The 17,950-nt window shown below is 42.2% G+C and overlaps 1 protein-coding gene across 2 annotated transcripts in view; it reads left to right on the forward strand.

Moving 5' to 3' along the window:
* The window catches only part of LOC139765245 (brachyurin-like), a 43,032-nt gene extending 37,997 nt beyond the window's left edge, over nt 1-5,035 (forward strand). For both annotated transcript variants that reach the window (XM_071692582.1, XM_071692581.1), the window contains exons 10-11: nt 3,711-3,844; nt 4,060-5,035. In XM_071692582.1, the coding sequence (XP_071548683.1) occupies nt 3,711-3,844; nt 4,060-4,227 (302 nt within the window). In that variant the 3' untranslated portion in view covers nt 4,228-5,035. The remainder of the gene's footprint in view (nt 1-3,710; nt 3,845-4,059) is intronic.
* The last annotated feature ends 12,915 nt before the right edge of the window (nt 5,036-17,950 follow it).

Genomic DNA, 17,950 nt, shown 5'->3' on the forward strand with positions numbered 1-17,950 from the left:
CGAAAACATTATCTCAGAAGGCGAAAATGGGTATGTTTGAAGGAATAGTGGTTCCAACAATGTTATATGGTTGCGAGGCGTGGGCTATAGATAGGGTTGTGCGGAGGAGGGTGGATGTGTTGGAAATGAGATCTTTGAGGACAATATGAGGTGTGAGGTGGTTTGATCAAGTAAGTAATGAAAGGGTAAGAGAGATGTGTGGTAATAAAAATAGTGTGGTTGAGAGAGCAGAAGAGGTGTTTTGAAATGGTTTGGTCAAATGGAGAGAATGAGTGAGGAAAGATTGACTAAAAGGATATATGTGTCAGAGGTGGAGGGAACGAGGAGAAGTGGGAGACCAAATTGGAGGTGGAAAGATGGAGTGAAAAAGATTTTGAGTGATCGGGGCCTGAACATTCAGGAGGGTGAAAGGCTTGCAAGGAATAAAGTGAATTGGAACGATGTGGTATACCGGGGTCGACGTGCTGTCAATGGATTGAACCAGGGCATGTGAAGTGTCTGGGGTAAACCATGGAAAGTTTTGTGGGGCCTGGATGTGGAAAGGATGCTGTGGTTAAGGTGCATTATACATGACAGCTAGAGACTGAGTGTGAACGAATGTGGCCATTGTTGTCTTTTCCTAGCGATACCTCGCGTGCGCGTTGGGGGAGGAGGTTGTCATTTCATGTGTGGCGGGGTGGCAGAGGAAATTAATAAGGGCAGCAAGTATGAATTATGTACATGCGAATATATGTTTATGTCCTTGTATGTATATATATATATATATATATATTTTTTTTTTTTTTTTTTTTTTATACTTTGTCGCTGTCTCCCGCGTCTGCGAGGTAGCGCAAGGAAACAGACGAAAGAAATGGCCCAACCCCCCCCCCCCCATACACATGTACATACACATGTCCACACACGTGTATACATACCTACACAGCTTTCCATGGTCCACCCCAGACGCCTCACATGCCTTGATTCACTCCACTGACAGCACGTCAACCCCTGTATACCACATCGCTCCAATTCACTCTATTCCTTGCCCTCCTTACACCCTCCTGCATGTTCAGGCCCCGATCACACAAAATCTTTTTCACTCCATCTTTCCACCTCCAATTTGGTCTCCCTCTTCTCCTCGTTCCCTCCACCTCCGACACATATATCCTCTTGGTCAATCTTTCCTCACTCATTCTCTCCATGTGCCCAAACCATTTCAAAACACCCTCTTCTGCTCTCTCAACCACGCTCTTTTATTTCCACACATCTCTCTTACCCTTACGTTACTTACTCGATCAAACCACCTCACACCACACATTGTCCTCAAACATCTCATTTCCAGCACATCCATCCTCCTGCGCACAACTCTATCCATAGCCCACGCCTCGCAACCATACAACATTGTTGGAACCACTATTCCTTCAAACATACCCATTTTTGCTTTCCGAGATAATGTTCTCGACTTCCACACATTTTTCAAGGCTCCCAAAATTTTCGCCCCCTCCCCCACCCTATGATCCACTTCCGCTTCCATGGTTCCATCCGCTGACAGATCCACTCCCAGATATCTAAAACACTTCACTTCCTCCAGTTTTTCTCCATTCAAACTTACCTCCCAATTGACTTGACCCTCAACCCTACTGTACCTAATAACCTTGCTCTTATTCACATTTACTCTTAACTTTCTTCTTCCACACACTTTACCAAACTCAGTCACCAGCTTCTGCAGTTTCTCACATGAATCAGCCACCAGCGCTGTATCATCAGCGAACAACAACTGACTCACTTCCCAGGCTCTCTCATCCCCAACAGACTTCATACTTGCCCCTCTTTCCAGGACTCTTGCATTCACCTCCCTAACAACCCCATCCATAAACAAATTAAACAACCATGGAGACATCACACACCCCTGCCGCAAACCTACATTCACTGAGAACCAATCACTTTCCTCTCTTCCTACACGTACACATGCCTTACATCCTCGATAAAAACTTTTCACTGCTTCTAACAACTTGCCTCCCACACCATATATTCTTAATACCTTCCACAGAGCATCTCTATCAACTCTATCATATGCCTTCTCCAGATCCATAAATGCTACATACAAATCCATTTGCTTTTCTAAGTATTTCTCACATACATTCTTCAAAGCAAACACCTGATCCACACATCCTCTACCACTTCTGAAACCGCACTGCTCTTCCCCAATCTGATGCTCTGTACATGCCTTCACCCTCTCAATCAATACCCTCCCATATAATTTACCAGGAATACTCAACAAACTTATACCTCTGTAATTTGAGCACTCACTCTTATCCCCTTTGCCTTTGTACAATGGCACTATGCACGCATTCCGCCAATCCTCAGGCACCTCACCATGAGTCATACATACATTAAATAACCTTACCAACCAGTCAACAATACAGTCACCCCCTTTTTTAATAAATTCCACTGCAATACCATCCAAACCTGCTGCCTTGCCGGCTTTCATCTTCCGCAAAGCTTTTACTACCTCTTCTCTGTTTACCAAATCATTTTCCCTAACCCTCTCACTTTGCACACCACCTCGACCAAAACACCCTATATCTGCCACTCTGTCATCAGACACATTCAACAAACCTTCAAAATACTCATTCCATCTCCTTCTCACATCACCACTACTTGTTATCACCTCCCCATTTACGCCCTTCACTGAAGTTCCCATTTGCTCCCTTGTCTTACGCACCCTATTTACCTCCTTCCAGAACATCTTATTATTCTCCCTAAAATTTACTGATAGTCTCTCACCCCAACTCTCATTTGCCCTTTTTTTCACCTCTTGCACCTTTCTCTTGACCTCCTGTCTCTTTCTTTTATACTTCTCCCACTCAATTGCATTTTTTCCCTGCAAAAATCGTCCAAATGCCTCTCTCTTCTCTTTCACTAATACTCTTACTTCTTCATCCCACCACTCACTACCCTTTCTAAACAGCCCACCTCCCACTCTTCTCATGCCACAAGCATCTTTTGCGCAATCCATCACTGATTCCCTAAATACATCCCATTCCTCCCCCACTCCCCTTACTTCCATTGTTCTCACCTTTTTCCATTCTGTACACAGTCTCTCCTGGTACTTCCCCACACAGGTCTCCTTCCCAAGCTCACTTATTCTCACCACCTTCTTCACCCCAACATTCACTCCTCTTTTCTGAAAACCCATACTAATCTTCACCTTAGCCTCCACAAGATAATGATCAGACAACCCTCCAGTTGCACCTCTCAGCACATTAACATCCAAAAGTCTCTCTTTCGCACGCCTGTCAATTAACACGTAATCCAATAACGCTCTCTGGCCATCACTCCTACTTACATAAGTATATATATATATATATATATATATATATGTTTACGTTGAAAAGTATAGGTATGTATATGTGCGTGTGTGGACGTATATGCATAGACATTTGTATGTGGGAGAGTAGGACCATTTTTTCGTCTGTTTTCTTGCGCTACCTCGCTAACGCGGGAGACAGCAACAAAGTATAATAGATATAAATAAATAAATAAATATATATGTGTGTGTCTGTGTGTGTGTGTGTGTGTGTTTGTGTGTGTGTGTTGGATAACTCAATGTCTATTCCTGGTAATATCATATATCCAGTATATCTGGTATAATGTTCATGCCAATATTGCTATTTAAGAATACAGGAAAGTTTGTTACACTGCCTTACAATGTATTCCCCCTCGTCCAGGTTCCTCATCAACTTACCTGAGACACACCCACACGACGGGGTATGCCTTAGCATCTTGCCGGAGAATCTACGGGTCAAGTACCGACAACACTGTCCTGTGTACTGACGGTTCTGCTGTCAAGAAAGTTTGTTCAGTAAGTATCATTTTCTCTTGTTTTTCTCGTCATTCAATTGTTGACTAATCCATGAAATGGCTAGTTTGGTGTTGCTTGTGTGTTGACCCGTCAAGTGACCCAGTTCGGGTGCAGGATCTTTCAGGTTATATCCTCCTTGTGTTCTCTAGTTGCTATACATCATATATCATGTTTACCTCCACACCCTAACCCACAGCTCTCTCCTCCTTCCCCAGGGAGACTCTGGCGGACCAGTGACGGTGTCAGAAGAAGGACGGAGATTCCTCGTGGGTGTTGTCAGCTTCACCGGGGGTTGCACCTCCACTAGACCTGACGGCCATGGCCGCGTTGCTTACTTCATTGACTGGATCGAGTCTACAACTGGCATCGACTTTGGAATCTAACCGACGCCTTCCGAATCGCAGTCTCGTTACATACTTCAACATCTAATCATTAAATTCTAATACTTTCTCTTTCTTTAGTTTTGGACATGGATAAGGACTTGCCTTATGGACATTTTGATGGATCAATGAACATGTAATGTGACTGCTTGCCTGTGAATTTGAAGTTACTTCTACCTAATATATTTGACATCGTTTTTGAACATGATGGCGTTAAGTATAGGAATCAAGTTTTTGTGTGAAGCACAAATGACCAGCAGTGAGGCCTACCTGAACTATTACACATGGCCAGCAGTATGGCTCATCCCTGTGTCAGACACATGACCAGCAGCCAGATATGTGACCCAAATCAGTATAGCACATATGACCAGTAACCATCAGAGTGTAGCACATATGGCCAATATCCAGCAGTGTGGCCGAAACGAGGTGCAGCACACATGGCCAACAGACATCAGTGTGGCCCACCTGTATGTAGTACATATGAAGAGTAGCCAGCATGTGGCCCAAACGAGGTGCAGCACACATGGTCAACGGACATCAGTGTGGCCCACCTGTATGTAGTACATATGAAGAGTAGCCAGCATGTGGCCCAAACGAGGTGCAGCACACATGGCCAACAGACATCAGTGTGGCCCACCTGTATGTAGCACATATGAAGAGTAGCCAGCATGTGGCCCAAACGAGGTGCAGCACACATGGCCAACAGACATCAGTGTGGCCCACCTGTATGTAGCACATAAGAACAATAGCCAGCAAGGTGGCAAACTTGATTTATAGATACTTTCATGAATAATAAAGTTTGGCATGATAAGTGTTCCCTTTCATTATCCTTATATCTAGATTCCTCTCTCTCTCTCTCTCTCTCTCTCTCTCTCTCTCTCTCTCTCTCTCTCTCTCTCTCTCTCTCTCTCTCTCTCTCTCTCTCTCTCTCTCTCTCTAATAGTGAAACGCTTGTATGCGGGCGCTGTCATCCGTTATTTTTTATGAGTCTCGGACTCTTAAAAGACAAGGAACTATACAACAAAGACGGTATCCACCTCGACAATACAGGGGCAGAATTCTTAGAAAAAAAAATATTGTTGAGACCCAGTAGAGGTCAGTGTGTTGAACACATCAAATGAGCGCTTGAGGTTAGGTCAGGTCATGTGACGTCACACAAGGGAGGTCAGATCAACTCCCCTCCCCATCACACCAGACAGTGACGTCAGGGATGCAGGTCATGGTGGCTCTTCACACCTAAGTCTTAGAAAATAGCCGGTCACCAAATCATACCACAAGACGCTAGAAAAATTACATGGACTTTACATGAAACCAAATAGTTGACTTGCATTGTTTGGTAAACAGTGAACACGTTGATATGATTGGTCTAACAGAAACATTTCTGAACACGCAAACCAAAGATCTGATTAGCGAGTACAATCCACCAGACAACAAATTGCACATTGTGTAACACAATTTTTGATCCTTTGAAGTAAGCGTTATTTCTTATGCGTTAAAAGCAGAGAAAAAGGCCATTATTCCCTTGAAACTTTTGTGACCAAGACAGTGATTTTTTTCAAATTTACCTATTTCCAGTTGAATTTGCACATTCTTATTTACATAGAAAAACAATAACATATAAATAAGAATCAACATATATTTTAATGTTAAGCAAAAATGATTACAAAACACTTAAAAGTGAGTAGTTTTTTGAGATTTACGATTATACTGTAAATCACTTTCACGAATCAGACCCAAAATATAATCTCCCATCATGTTCTCGTAATATGTTCCATAGCAACGGCTTTCAAAGTCCAGTATATCCTGGTGGAAGCGCTCACCTTGCTCCGAATACGCTCCAATGTTCTCCTCGACTTTATCAAGATGAGCGTCAAGGATATGGACTTTGAGGGACATCCTGCAGCCCATTTTGCTGTAGTTCTTCGCCATAAGAGTCTCAACCAGCTCCACACAGTTTTTGGCCTCGTGATTGCCCAGGAAGCCTCGAACCACCGCTACAAAGCTGTACCAAGTTGCTTTCTCCTTCCAAGTGAGCTTCGTGGCGAATTCCTTGCACTCCAGGATCTTTTCTATCTGTGGTCCAACTAAGAAACCGGCTTTGACCTTTGCCTCAGACAGATTAGGGAAGATTTCTTGAAGTTACTTAAAGACTGCTCAGACCAATTGTTTCACGAAACCTAATTTTATCTACAGTGGTGGTGGCATCAACACCTTCTGGGGGTCCACCAGTGGCTCCCACTTGACGTTGTTCATCCCAGTAGAGAATTCGGTCGCTGTGGCCAGTCCTGCCTGTGGTCGTGCTCCACAGTGAACCTGCTGTCCTCAAGGCAAAGATAGCAAGGAAACTAGGTAAAACTGCCTTGAGGACCCATCATGAAGGCCATCATTTTGAAGTCTTTAGTGACCTTCTTTGAGGTCCCCGAGTGTGCCAGGGGGGGAGACGGACACTTGTCCCCGTTATGGAACAGCATGGCTTTGAGGCTCCTGGACGAGATGTCAGTAAAGAGGCGCCACTCGTTTGGGTTAGAGGCCATTGCCTCGAGCAGACTGGTTATCTTGTGGCAGAAGCAGAGCCCATCTTGACGGGTAAAGAAGCTTCAAAAACCTAGTTGATGCTTCCTCTGATCTACGAATTGCACACTTTCATCCAGCAATTTCAATGCTTGAGCCTAGTCATCAAAAGCTCTGCATTGGACTTTGTGAGACAAAGAAATCTGATCAAATCGTTAAAGTCTTTTTGACGGGTATTATGGGTTTCTCTATTCAGCCGCAACTCTGATATTGTAATGTGGATCTACAACGTCTTCCTCCCCTCTGACTACGATTTATATTACTGGAAAGTTCTAGAAAGTTCTATATCAGCTACTCAGCACTGCATCTATCTGGAATGTTCTAAGAATTTCAAAATATCATTGTCCTCATCACTAAAGCAAAGTTTCAATGGAATGATATCCATTTTCTACAATCAGAAAATAACACTTATTACACAGGAACAAAAAAAAAAGTAAATATTTGTTACACAGTGATTTGTAATTTATAGAGAGAGACGAGTAGGCGGAACTGCACTGTATGTAAAATCCCACCTAAATTCAGACTACAACATCTGCCACTGTTGAACACTTGTGTGTTCAGATTAGCACAAAGTCTTCCAAACATAAACGTCTTTTACAGACGCTTTAGTCAGCAAGTAGATATTGCCACTGTCATGTACGAGAGTTTACAACATCAAGCAATACATGAGAATTCTCGATCATTCTGGAGATTTCCTTTTTCCAGAATTAAACTGGCAGCCTATCTCAGGCATAGAGAGTGAATCTGCTAGACTTGTCAACTTTGTCGAAGACGATTTTCTCCAACAAAGCATCACCGGGGAGAGTTAATATACTCGATTTACTTCTTGCATCCCAGTTCTTAGTAACAAATACCCGTGTTGGAGAACAACTAGGCACTTGTGACCACAACATGGTTAGGTTCGACGTAAATATCAAAACTCGACTTATCTAAAACCAGCACTATTACCCTGAACTTTTAAAGGGTGGATCTAATGGGCTCTACGGCGTATTAAGCAGTTTCATCCTTTTTGGTTCATGCCCAGAGGAATTATAATTGGCCAGTGAATATTGCCAGAGATAATAATAGAGATCCTATAAGATTTTATAGATATATATGAATAATAAGAAACATATAAGGAGTACAATAGGACCTTTAGCAAACAAGGACAGGAAACCCATTGTGGACTATAAAAGCACAGTAACAACCCTGAGCAAGTTTTTCTGTTTTGTTTTTACGCTAGAAAGCAACGACACGAATTCTGAGAGTGATAAATGGCACTCACACGACACAAGAATTTACCGTCACAGTTAAGAGAATAACTAATACAGATAAGATGAAGTCTAATAAAAGCCCAGGTCCTGACTGTTTCTATCCACGAGTGATTAAAAATGTCAGACACGAAATTGCCCGACCGTTCACCCACAGTTTTCAATAATTCACTCCAGGATGGAATAGTCCCACAGGATTGGAGACTGGCAGATGTCACTCCTGTACGTGTGAAAAGAAAGCCGTGAATTAAATGGTATTTACCGTCCTATAAGCCTCACATCAGTTATATAAGATCCATTAAAGGTGAAAAACCAGCTGCACTTAGGAAAGGAAGAGGATATGAAAATCAGCTTCTTGTACTTACCTTTAGACAAAGCTATAATGAAGAAAGACTTGAACGAAGAGAAAAATGCATGTGTTGCATTTATGGATATTAGAAAGCATATGTCAAAGTTAACAGAAATGTTGAATTATAACATATGAGATCACTGAATAGCATCTAAGCATGATGACCATGTAATCTGTTTCTGGATGTGAAACATGGCTACGTAAATTCATCACTGAAATCATAATGGCAGAGAACGGTTGCTGTCACAGCTGTTTAAAGCAAGCTTTGGTCAAGTTAGATAACGAATTATAGAGAATGGTAAACTATCTTAAAGTTTGCATATAAGGGTATCAACAGTAAATGCATAAACAAAAAGAAGATTCTTTTAAATTAATATGATTCGTCACACAACCCAAGGACCCCCTTTTGTGGGCCTCCTGCAACTCTGAGACTATGCGGTCACGAACAGGAAAATGATGGACCCCTTAATAGCATGAAATTCTAAAACATGTCTGTAATCCATTTCATCCACTGTTGATGATGCAGCTTTGTCAAACATGACTTTTTAATCACAGTGTAACCACAATTAGGCACACTCCACTTACTATAATACCACTACAAAGAGGGGGGGAGGGGGAGCAGTCTCAAGATAAAAAGTTTGAGCAATGACTAAACAAAATAAGGATATATGTTAGTATCCTGGGAGGTAACATTCAGTAAGTCAAATACTGAGAAAAGAGAGACCATAAAAGAAGCATTATAATGCACAAAAGTGGCGGACATCCCGTGACAGTACAAGAGAACAGGAAAAAATTGAACAGACAATGAGGAGGAAACATTAACATTAAATAGAAGCACTTGTCTCAACTTTGTTTGAATTGGACACCTTGGGTTTCAGAGCATCAGTAACTCAGAAATGAAAACAGCAATATGAAAAAACTAGAAAGAAATCATATGAAAGAAGTCATATGAAAGCTACTGTATAAGAAAATGATGAAATAACTGAATAACAACACGGATATTACGTACATGATGAGACATTACGTACACGAGATAATACGTACATGATGAGATATTACACACACACGAGATATAAGGTACAGTTTTATGAAACCATAGGTGAAGGAGACGAAAGAGTGGACCATGTAAGGGGCAACTGAATCTACTAAACCAATCAATGGGTACAAAGAAATTTCAACGAGACCCACAAGAAGAATGATATTTGTGCATCCACAATGATGACTAAAAATATATTTATTGGTAGAATACATATCTATATCCAACCAGTTTATAAAACTCAAGTGTACTAGGTGAATATATTTTTTTCAGTCTTGACTGCAGTTTCCCACATTAGTGACGTAGTGCCAGGAACTGGTGAAGAAAGGCCACTTTTGCTCACATCCATTCTCTAGCACCAGAACCACATCTTCCTATCCAAAACCAAGCCCCACAAACCTTTCCATAGTTTACCCCTACTGCTTTACATCCCCGATAAAGTCTATTGACAGCAAGTCGGCCCCTGTACACCAAATCATTCCATTTCACTTCATCCCCTGCACGCTTTTCACGCTCCTGTGTGTTCAGGCCCTGATCACTCATAATCTTTTTCACTGCATCCTTTCACTTCCAATTTGGTCTCCCCATGTTCCTTGTTCCTCTTATTAACCTCTTCCCACTTATTCTCTCCCATATGTCCAGACCATTTCACCACACCCTCTTCAGCTTTCTTAAGCACTATATGCATTACCACGTCTGTCTCTCTCACCCTTTTATTACTTAATCAAACCACCTCACTCTGCATTGTTTCAAACACTGCATTTCCAACACTTCCACCCTCATCCACACATGCCTCAAGTCTACATAACTTTGTTGGAAATACTATACCTTCAAACAAAACCATTTTTGCCATCCCAGACAACAACCTCTTTTGCTACACATTCTTCAGTGCTACCAGAAAGTTTGCCCACACACCCACCTTATTTGATTCACTTCCACTTCCATGGTTCCAATTGCTGCTATGTTCACTCCCATGTATCTAAGACACTTCACTTCTTCTAATATTTCTTAATTCAAACACAACCCAACTAAACCTCACCCTCAACTCTGCTAAACCTGTACTCACATTAACTTCCTCCTTGCACATACCCTTCCAAGCTTACTCAGCAACTTCAGCAGTTTCTCATTCAAATTTGGCATCAGTACTGTGTCATCAGCAACAACAAATGACTCAATTCCCAAGCTCCATTCCCCCTCAAACCCATACAGACTGCATAAGTCACCTTTCTCTCTCCAAGATTCTCATACATAACTCCCTCACCACCCCATCGATAAACATTCAAAGAGTCATGAAGTCATCACACTTTCCTGCCACAGATGCAACCTTCACTTGAAACCACTCACTCTCCTCTCTTCCCACTTGTGCACACGCCCATAATAAAAACTTCTCACAGCTTCTAAAATCATTCCTCACACACCATTCTTAGCATCTTCTACAAGGCATCTCTATCAACCCTATCATATGCTTTTTCCAGATCCACAAATGACACAAATATTTCAGTTTCTCTTAAGTATTTCTAATACACATTCTTTAAAGCAAACACCTGATCCTCACATCCTCTGTCACTTCTGAAGGCACACTGTCCCTCCCTAATCTGATGCTATGTACAGTCATCAAAAAAGTATCAGCCACCTTGGCACTCATACCAATACGAGACATTTAACGAAATCGAGGGATATGTATGAAGGGTTATTAGCGTATGATGGTAAGCCGTGTTTAATGCCCGCATGTGAAGGTGTCGTATAAATATGTACATCACATACTGTGTAAGGATATGTGTGAACATATTGCGGAAAAAAGAATGGGGATTGGGAATACCTGGTTTAAAAAGAGTAGGATAGTCAAAGGGCATTACTGGATTACGTGTTAATATAAAAAGATATACATAAGTATACATATGCGAGTATGATAGTCAAAGGGCATTATTTGATTACGTGTTAATCAAAATGCATGTAAACGAGAGAAATTTGGATGTTAATATGCCGAGAGGGGCAGCTGGAGGGATGTCTGATCACTGTCTTATGGAGCAAAGGTGAAGATTTTTAAAGGTTTCCAAAAAAGAAAAAGAATGATGGGGAGAAGAGAGTGGTGAGAGTAAGTGAGCTTGGAAAGTAGACTTGTGTGAGGAAGTACCAGGAGAGATTGAGTACAGAATGGTAAAAGGTGAGCGCAAATGACGTGAGGGGAGTGTGTGAGGAATGGAATGAATTTAGGGAAGCAGTGATGGCATGTGCAAAAGATGCATGTGACATGAGAAAGGTGGGAGGTGGGAAGATTAGAAAGGGTAGTGAGTGGTGGGATGAAGAAATAAAGTTGTTAGCCAAAGAGAAAAGAGAGGCGTTTGAACAACAGTTGCAAGGAAGGACTGCAAATGACTGAGAGATGTATAAAAGGAAGCGGCAAGAGATCAAGAGGAAGGTGCAAGGGTTGAAAAGAGGGCATATGAGAATTGGGGTGAGAGAGTATCATTGAACTTTAGGGAGAATAAAAAGATGTTTTGTAAGGAGGTAAATAACATACATAACACAAGAGAACAAATGGGAACATCAGTGAAGGGGGGCAAGGAGGAAAGTAATAACAGGTAGTGATGAAGTGAGGAGTGAATATTTTTAAAGTTTGTTGAATGTGCTTGATGATAAGAGTGGCAGATGTAGGGTGTTTAAGTCAGGGTGGTGTGCAAAGTAAGAGGGTCAGGGAGAGTGGTTTAGCTAAGAGAGGAGGTAGTGAAAGCTTTGTGGAAGATGTTATCTGGTTTGGAGGGTATTGCAGTTGTGTTTTTGATTGGTTGGTCAGGCTATTCAGTGTATGTACGGGGCAGGATGAAGTGCCTGAGGATTGGTGGAACGCATGCAAAGTCCCATTGTACAAATGCAAAAGGGATAAAGGTGAGTGTTCAAACTACAGTGGCAGATGTTTATTGAGTACTCCAGGGAAAATGTATGGGAAGGTATTGATTGACAGGGTTATGGTATATACAGTGTGTCAAATTGGGGAGGAGCAGCGTGCTTTCAGAAGTGGTAGAGGATGTGTGGATCAGGTGTTTGCTTTGAAGAATGTATGCGAGAAATACTTAGAAAAACAGATGGATTTCTGTGTAGTGTTTATGGATTTGAAGAAGACATTTGATGGGGTTGATAGAGATGCTTTGTGGAAAGTCTTAAGAGTATATGGTGTGGGAGGTAAGCTGCTAGAAGCAGTGAAAAGCTTTTACCAAGGATGTAAGGCATGTGTACAAGTAGGAAGAGAGGAGAGTGACTGGTTCCCAGTGAAGGACAGTCTGTAGCAGGGGTTTGTGACGTCCCGATGGTTGTTTAATTTGTTTATGGATGGGGTGGTTAGGGAAGTAAATGCATGAGTTTTGGAGAGAGGAGCAAGTATGCTGTCTGTTGGGGATGAGAGGGCTTGGGAACGAAGTCAGTTGTTCGCAATGATACAGCCCTGGTGGCTGGTTTGAGTATAAAATTGCAAAAGTTGGTGACTGAGTTTGGAAACGTGTGTGAAAGGAGAAAATTGAGAGTAAATGTGAATAAAAGCAACGTTATTACGTTCAGTAGCATTGAAAGACAAGTTAACTGGGATGTAAGTTTGAATGGAGAAATATTGGAGGAGGTGAAGTGTTTTAGATATCTGGGAGTGAACTTAGCAGCGAATGGAACCATGGAAGCGGAAGCGAGTCACAGGGTGGAGTTGGAAGCGAAGGTTCTGGGAGCGATGAAGAATGTGTGGAAGGTGAAGACGTTATATTGGAGAGCAAAGTTGGGTATGTTAGAAGGAATATATGTTTGTGCGGAGGAGGGTGGGTGTTGGAAATGAAATGTTTGTGGACAATATGTGGTGAGGTGGTTTGATCGAGTAAGTAATGAAAGGGTAAGAGAGATGTGTGGAAATATGAAGAGTGTGGTTGATGGAGCAGAAGAGGGTGTATTGAAATGGTTTGGACACAGAGAGAATGAGTGAGGAAAGATTGAAAAAGAGGATACATGTGTCAGAGGTGGAGGGAACAAGGAGAAGCACGAGACCAAACTGGAGGTGGAAGGATGAAGTAAAAAGATTTTGAGCAATTGGGGCCTCAACATACAGGAGGGTGAGAGAAGTGCAAGGAATAGAATGAAATGGAACAATGTGGTATACCAGGGTCAGTGTGCTGTCAATGGACTGAGCCAGGGGATGTGAAACGTCTGGAAAGGTCTGTAGGTCATGGATGTGGATAGGGAGCTTTGGTTTTGGTGCATTACACATGACAGATAGAGACTGAGAGTGAGCATGTGGCCTTTTTTGTCGCTGAAGCAGGGGGTAGCAATGCTGTTTCCTGTGGGGCGGGGTGGTGCCAGGAATAGATGAAGGTAAGCAAGTATGAATATGTATATGTGTATATATGTTTAAGTTGATATGTATATATGTATGTGCGTTCATGTATACCTATGTGTATATGAGTGGATGGGCCATTCTTCGTCGTTTCCTGGCGCTTCCTCACTGATGCAGGAAATGGCGATCAAGTATAATAATTGGGGATAGGGGAGAAAGAATACTTCCCACGTATTCGCGCGTTCCATAGAAGGCAACTAAAGGGGGCGGGAGCTGGGGGCTAGAACCCCACCCCCCTTCCATGAATTTAAATTTCAAAAAGGGGATACAGGAGTGAAGCGGGGAGTGCTCATCCTCCTCCAAGGCTCAGACTGGGGTGTCTGAATGTGTGTGTAGATGTAACAAAGATGAGAAGAAAGGAGAAATAGGTAGCATGTTTGAGGAAAGGAACCTGGATGTTTTGGCTATGAGTGAAACGAAGCTCAAGAATAAAGGGGAAGAGTGGTTTGGGAATGTCTTGGGAGTAAAGTCAGGGGTTGGTGAGAGGACAAGAGCAAAGGAAGGAGTAGCACTACCTCTGGAGTAGTTGTGGGAGTATGTGATAGAAAGTAAGAAAGTAAATTCTAGATTGATGTGGGTAAAACTGAAAGTGGATGGAGAGAGATGGGTGATTATTGGTGCCTATGCACCTGGTCATGAGAAGAAAGATCAAGAGAGGCAAGTGTTTCAGAAGCAGCTGAGTGAATGTGTTAGCAGCTTTGATGCACAAGACCGGGTTAGAGTGATAGATGATTTGAAAGCAAAGGTGAGTAATGTGGCAGTTGAGGGTATAATTAGGTGCACATGGGATGTCAGTGTTGTAAATGGAAATGGTTAAGAGCTTGTAGATTAGTGTGCTGAAAAAGGACTGGTGATTGGGAATACCTGGATTAAAAAGAGATATACATAAGTATATGTATGTGAGTAGGAGAGATGGTCAAAGGGTGCTAATGGATTACGTGTTAATTGATAGGCATGTAAAAGAGACTTTTGGATGTTAATGTGATGAGAGGGGCAGCTGGAGGGATGTATGATCACTATCTTTTGGAGGCGAAGGTGAAGATTTGTAGATGTGTTCAGAAAAGAAAAGAAAAAGTTGGGGAGAAGAGAGTGGTGAGAGTAAGTGAGCTTGGAAAGGAGACTTGTGTGAGGAAGTACCAGGAGAGATTGAGAGTAGAATGGCAAAAGGTGAGAGCAAGTGACATAAGGGGAGTGGGGGGGGGGGGACGGAATGTATTTAGGGAAGCAGTGATGGCTTGTGCAAAAAATGCAGATGGCATGAGATATGTGGGAGGTGGGCAGATTAGAAAGGGTAGTGAGTGGTGAGATGAAGTAAGGTTATTAGTGAAAGAGAAAAGGGCATTTAGATGATTTTTGCAGGGAAGTAGTGCAAATCACTGGGAGATGTATTAAAGAAAGTGACAGGAGGTCGAGAGGTGAAAAAGAGGACAAATGAGAGTTGGGGTGAGGGAGTATCATTAAATCTGAGGGAGAATAAAAAGATGTTTTGGAAGGAGGTAAATAACGTGTATAAGATGAGAAAACAAATGGAAACATTGGTGAAGAGAGGTAATAACAAGTAGTGATGAAGTGAGGAGATGGAGTGAGTATTTTGATGGTTTGTTGAATGTGTTTGATGAGTGGTGTGCAAAGTGAGAGGGTTAGGGAGAATGGTTTGGTAAACAGAAAAGAGGTAGTAAAAGCTTTGCAGAAAATGAAAGCCGGCAAGGCAGCGGGTTTGGATGGCACTGCAGTGGAATTTATCAAAAAAGGGGGTGACTATGCTGTTGATTGGTTGGTAAGGATATTCAATTTATGTATGAAACATGGTGAAGTCCCTGAGGATTAGCAGAATGCATGCATAGTGCCATTGCACAAAGGCAAGTGGGATAAAGGTGAGTGCTCAAATTATGGAAGAATAAGGAAAAGTTTGTTGAGTATTCCTGGGAAATTACATGGGAAGGTATTGATTGAGAGGGTAAAGGTAAGTACAGACCATCAGTCTGGGGAAGAGCAGCATGTTTCAGAAGTGGTAGAGGATGTGTGGATCAGGTGTTTGCTTTGAAGAATGTGAGAAAATGCTTAGAAAAACAAATGGTTTTTTATGTAGCATTTATGGATCTGGAGAAGGCATGTGATAGGGTTGAAAGAGATGCTTTGTGGAAGGTTTTAAGAGTAAATGGTGTGGGAGGCAAGTTGCTAGAAGCAGTGAAAAGTTTTTGCCAGGATGTAAGGCATGTGTACAAGTAGGAAGAGAGGAAATTGACTGGTTCCCAGTGAATGTCAGTTTGCGGCAGGGGTGCATGATGTCTCCATGGCTGTTTAATTTGCTTATAGATGGGGTGGTTAGAGAGGTGAATGGAAGAGTTTTGGAAAGAGGGGTAAGTATGCAATATGTTGGGAGGAGAGGGCTTGGGAAGTGAGTCAGTTGTTGTTCACTGATGATACAGCACTGGTGGATGACTCAGGTGAGAAACTGCAGAGGTTGGTGACTAAGTTTGGTAAAGTGTGTGAAAGGAGAAAGTTGAGAGTAAATGTGAATAAGAGCAAGGTTATTAGGTTCAGTAGTGTTGAGGGGCAAGTCAATTGGGAGGTAAGTTTGAATGGAGAAAAATTGGAGGAAGTGAAATGTTTTAGATATATGGGAGTGAACTCAGCAGCGGATGGAACCATGGAAGTAGAAGTGAGTCACAGGGTTGGGGGGGAGGTGAAGGTTCTGGGAGCATTGGAGAATGTGTGGAAGGAGAGAATATTATCTCAGAGAGCAAAAATGAATATGTTTAAGGGAATCGCGGTTCCAACAATATTATAGGGTTGCGAGACATGGGCTATAGATAGGGTTGTGCAGATGAGGGTGGATGTGTTGGATATGAAATATTTTAGGACAATATGTGGTGTGAGGTGGTTTGATCAAGTAAGTAATGCAAGGGTAGGAGAGATGTGTGGTAAATAAAAAGAGTGTGGAATGGATATGTTTAAGGGAATCACGGTTCCAACAATATTATATGGTTGCAAGGCATGGGCTATAAATAGGATTGTGCAGATGAGGGTGGATGTGTTGGAAATGAAATGTTTTAGGACAATATGTGGTGTGAGGTGATTTGATCGAGTAAGTAATGTAAGGGTAGGAGAGATGTGTGGTAAATAAAAAGTGTGTGGTTGAGAGAGCAGAAGAGGGTGTTGAAATGGTTTGGACACATGGAGAGAATGAGTGAGGAAAGACTGACAAAGAGGATATATATGTCAGAGTGGAGGGAACAAGGAGAAGCGGGAGACCAAACTGGAGGTGAAAGGATGGAGTGGAAAAGATTTTGAGCGATCGGGGCTTGAACATACAAGAGGGTGAAAGGAATGCAAGGAATAGAGTGAATTGAATGAAAAGTTATACCGGGGTCGACATGCTGTCAGTGGATTGAACCAGGGCGTTTAGCATCTGGGGTAAACCATGGAAAGGTCTGTGGGGTCTGGATGTGGAAAGGGAACTTTGATTTTGGTGCATTACACATGACAGGGTATTCGAGTACTCAGTATTTCGAATAGTTGTTTCCTATTATACAGTCCCATAGCCTAGCGGTTAGCATGCCTGCCTCTTGCACAGGGGTCCCAGGTTCGATCCTGGCTGTTGGGGGTTTGTATGTTCTATGAAGGTGCGCGTTCATATGCACTTTATTCATGTTCATATACCTCCGCGTTGTACAGTTAGGTTCGGTAAAACGCTATCAGCTGGCTATGTGAGTCTGTTCGGAAACAACCAAGTATAGACCCCGTTGCTCACCATTGTGAGACGAAGGGTATTCGAGTACTCAGTATTTCTAATAGTTGTTTCCTATTATACAGTCCCATAGCCTAGCGGTTAGCATGCCTGCCTCTTGCACAGGGGTCCCAGGTTCGATCCTGGCTGTTGGAGGTTTGTATGTTATATATATATATTATATATATATATATATATATATATATATATATATATATATATATATATATGTATATATATATATATCTTTCTTTCTTTCTTTCATACTATTCGCCATTTCCCGCATTAGCGAGGTAGCGTTAAGAACAGAGGACTGGGCCTTTTAGGGAATATCCTCACCAGGCCCCCTTCTCTGTTCCTTCTTTTGGAAAATAAAAAAGAAAAAAAAATTGAGAGGGGAGGATTTCCAGCCCCCCGCTCCCTT

This window comes from Panulirus ornatus, chromosome 53 (assembly GCF_036320965.1).
Source record: "Panulirus ornatus isolate Po-2019 chromosome 53, ASM3632096v1, whole genome shotgun sequence".
NCBI classification, from domain to species: Eukaryota; Metazoa; Arthropoda; class Malacostraca; order Decapoda; family Palinuridae; genus Panulirus; species Panulirus ornatus.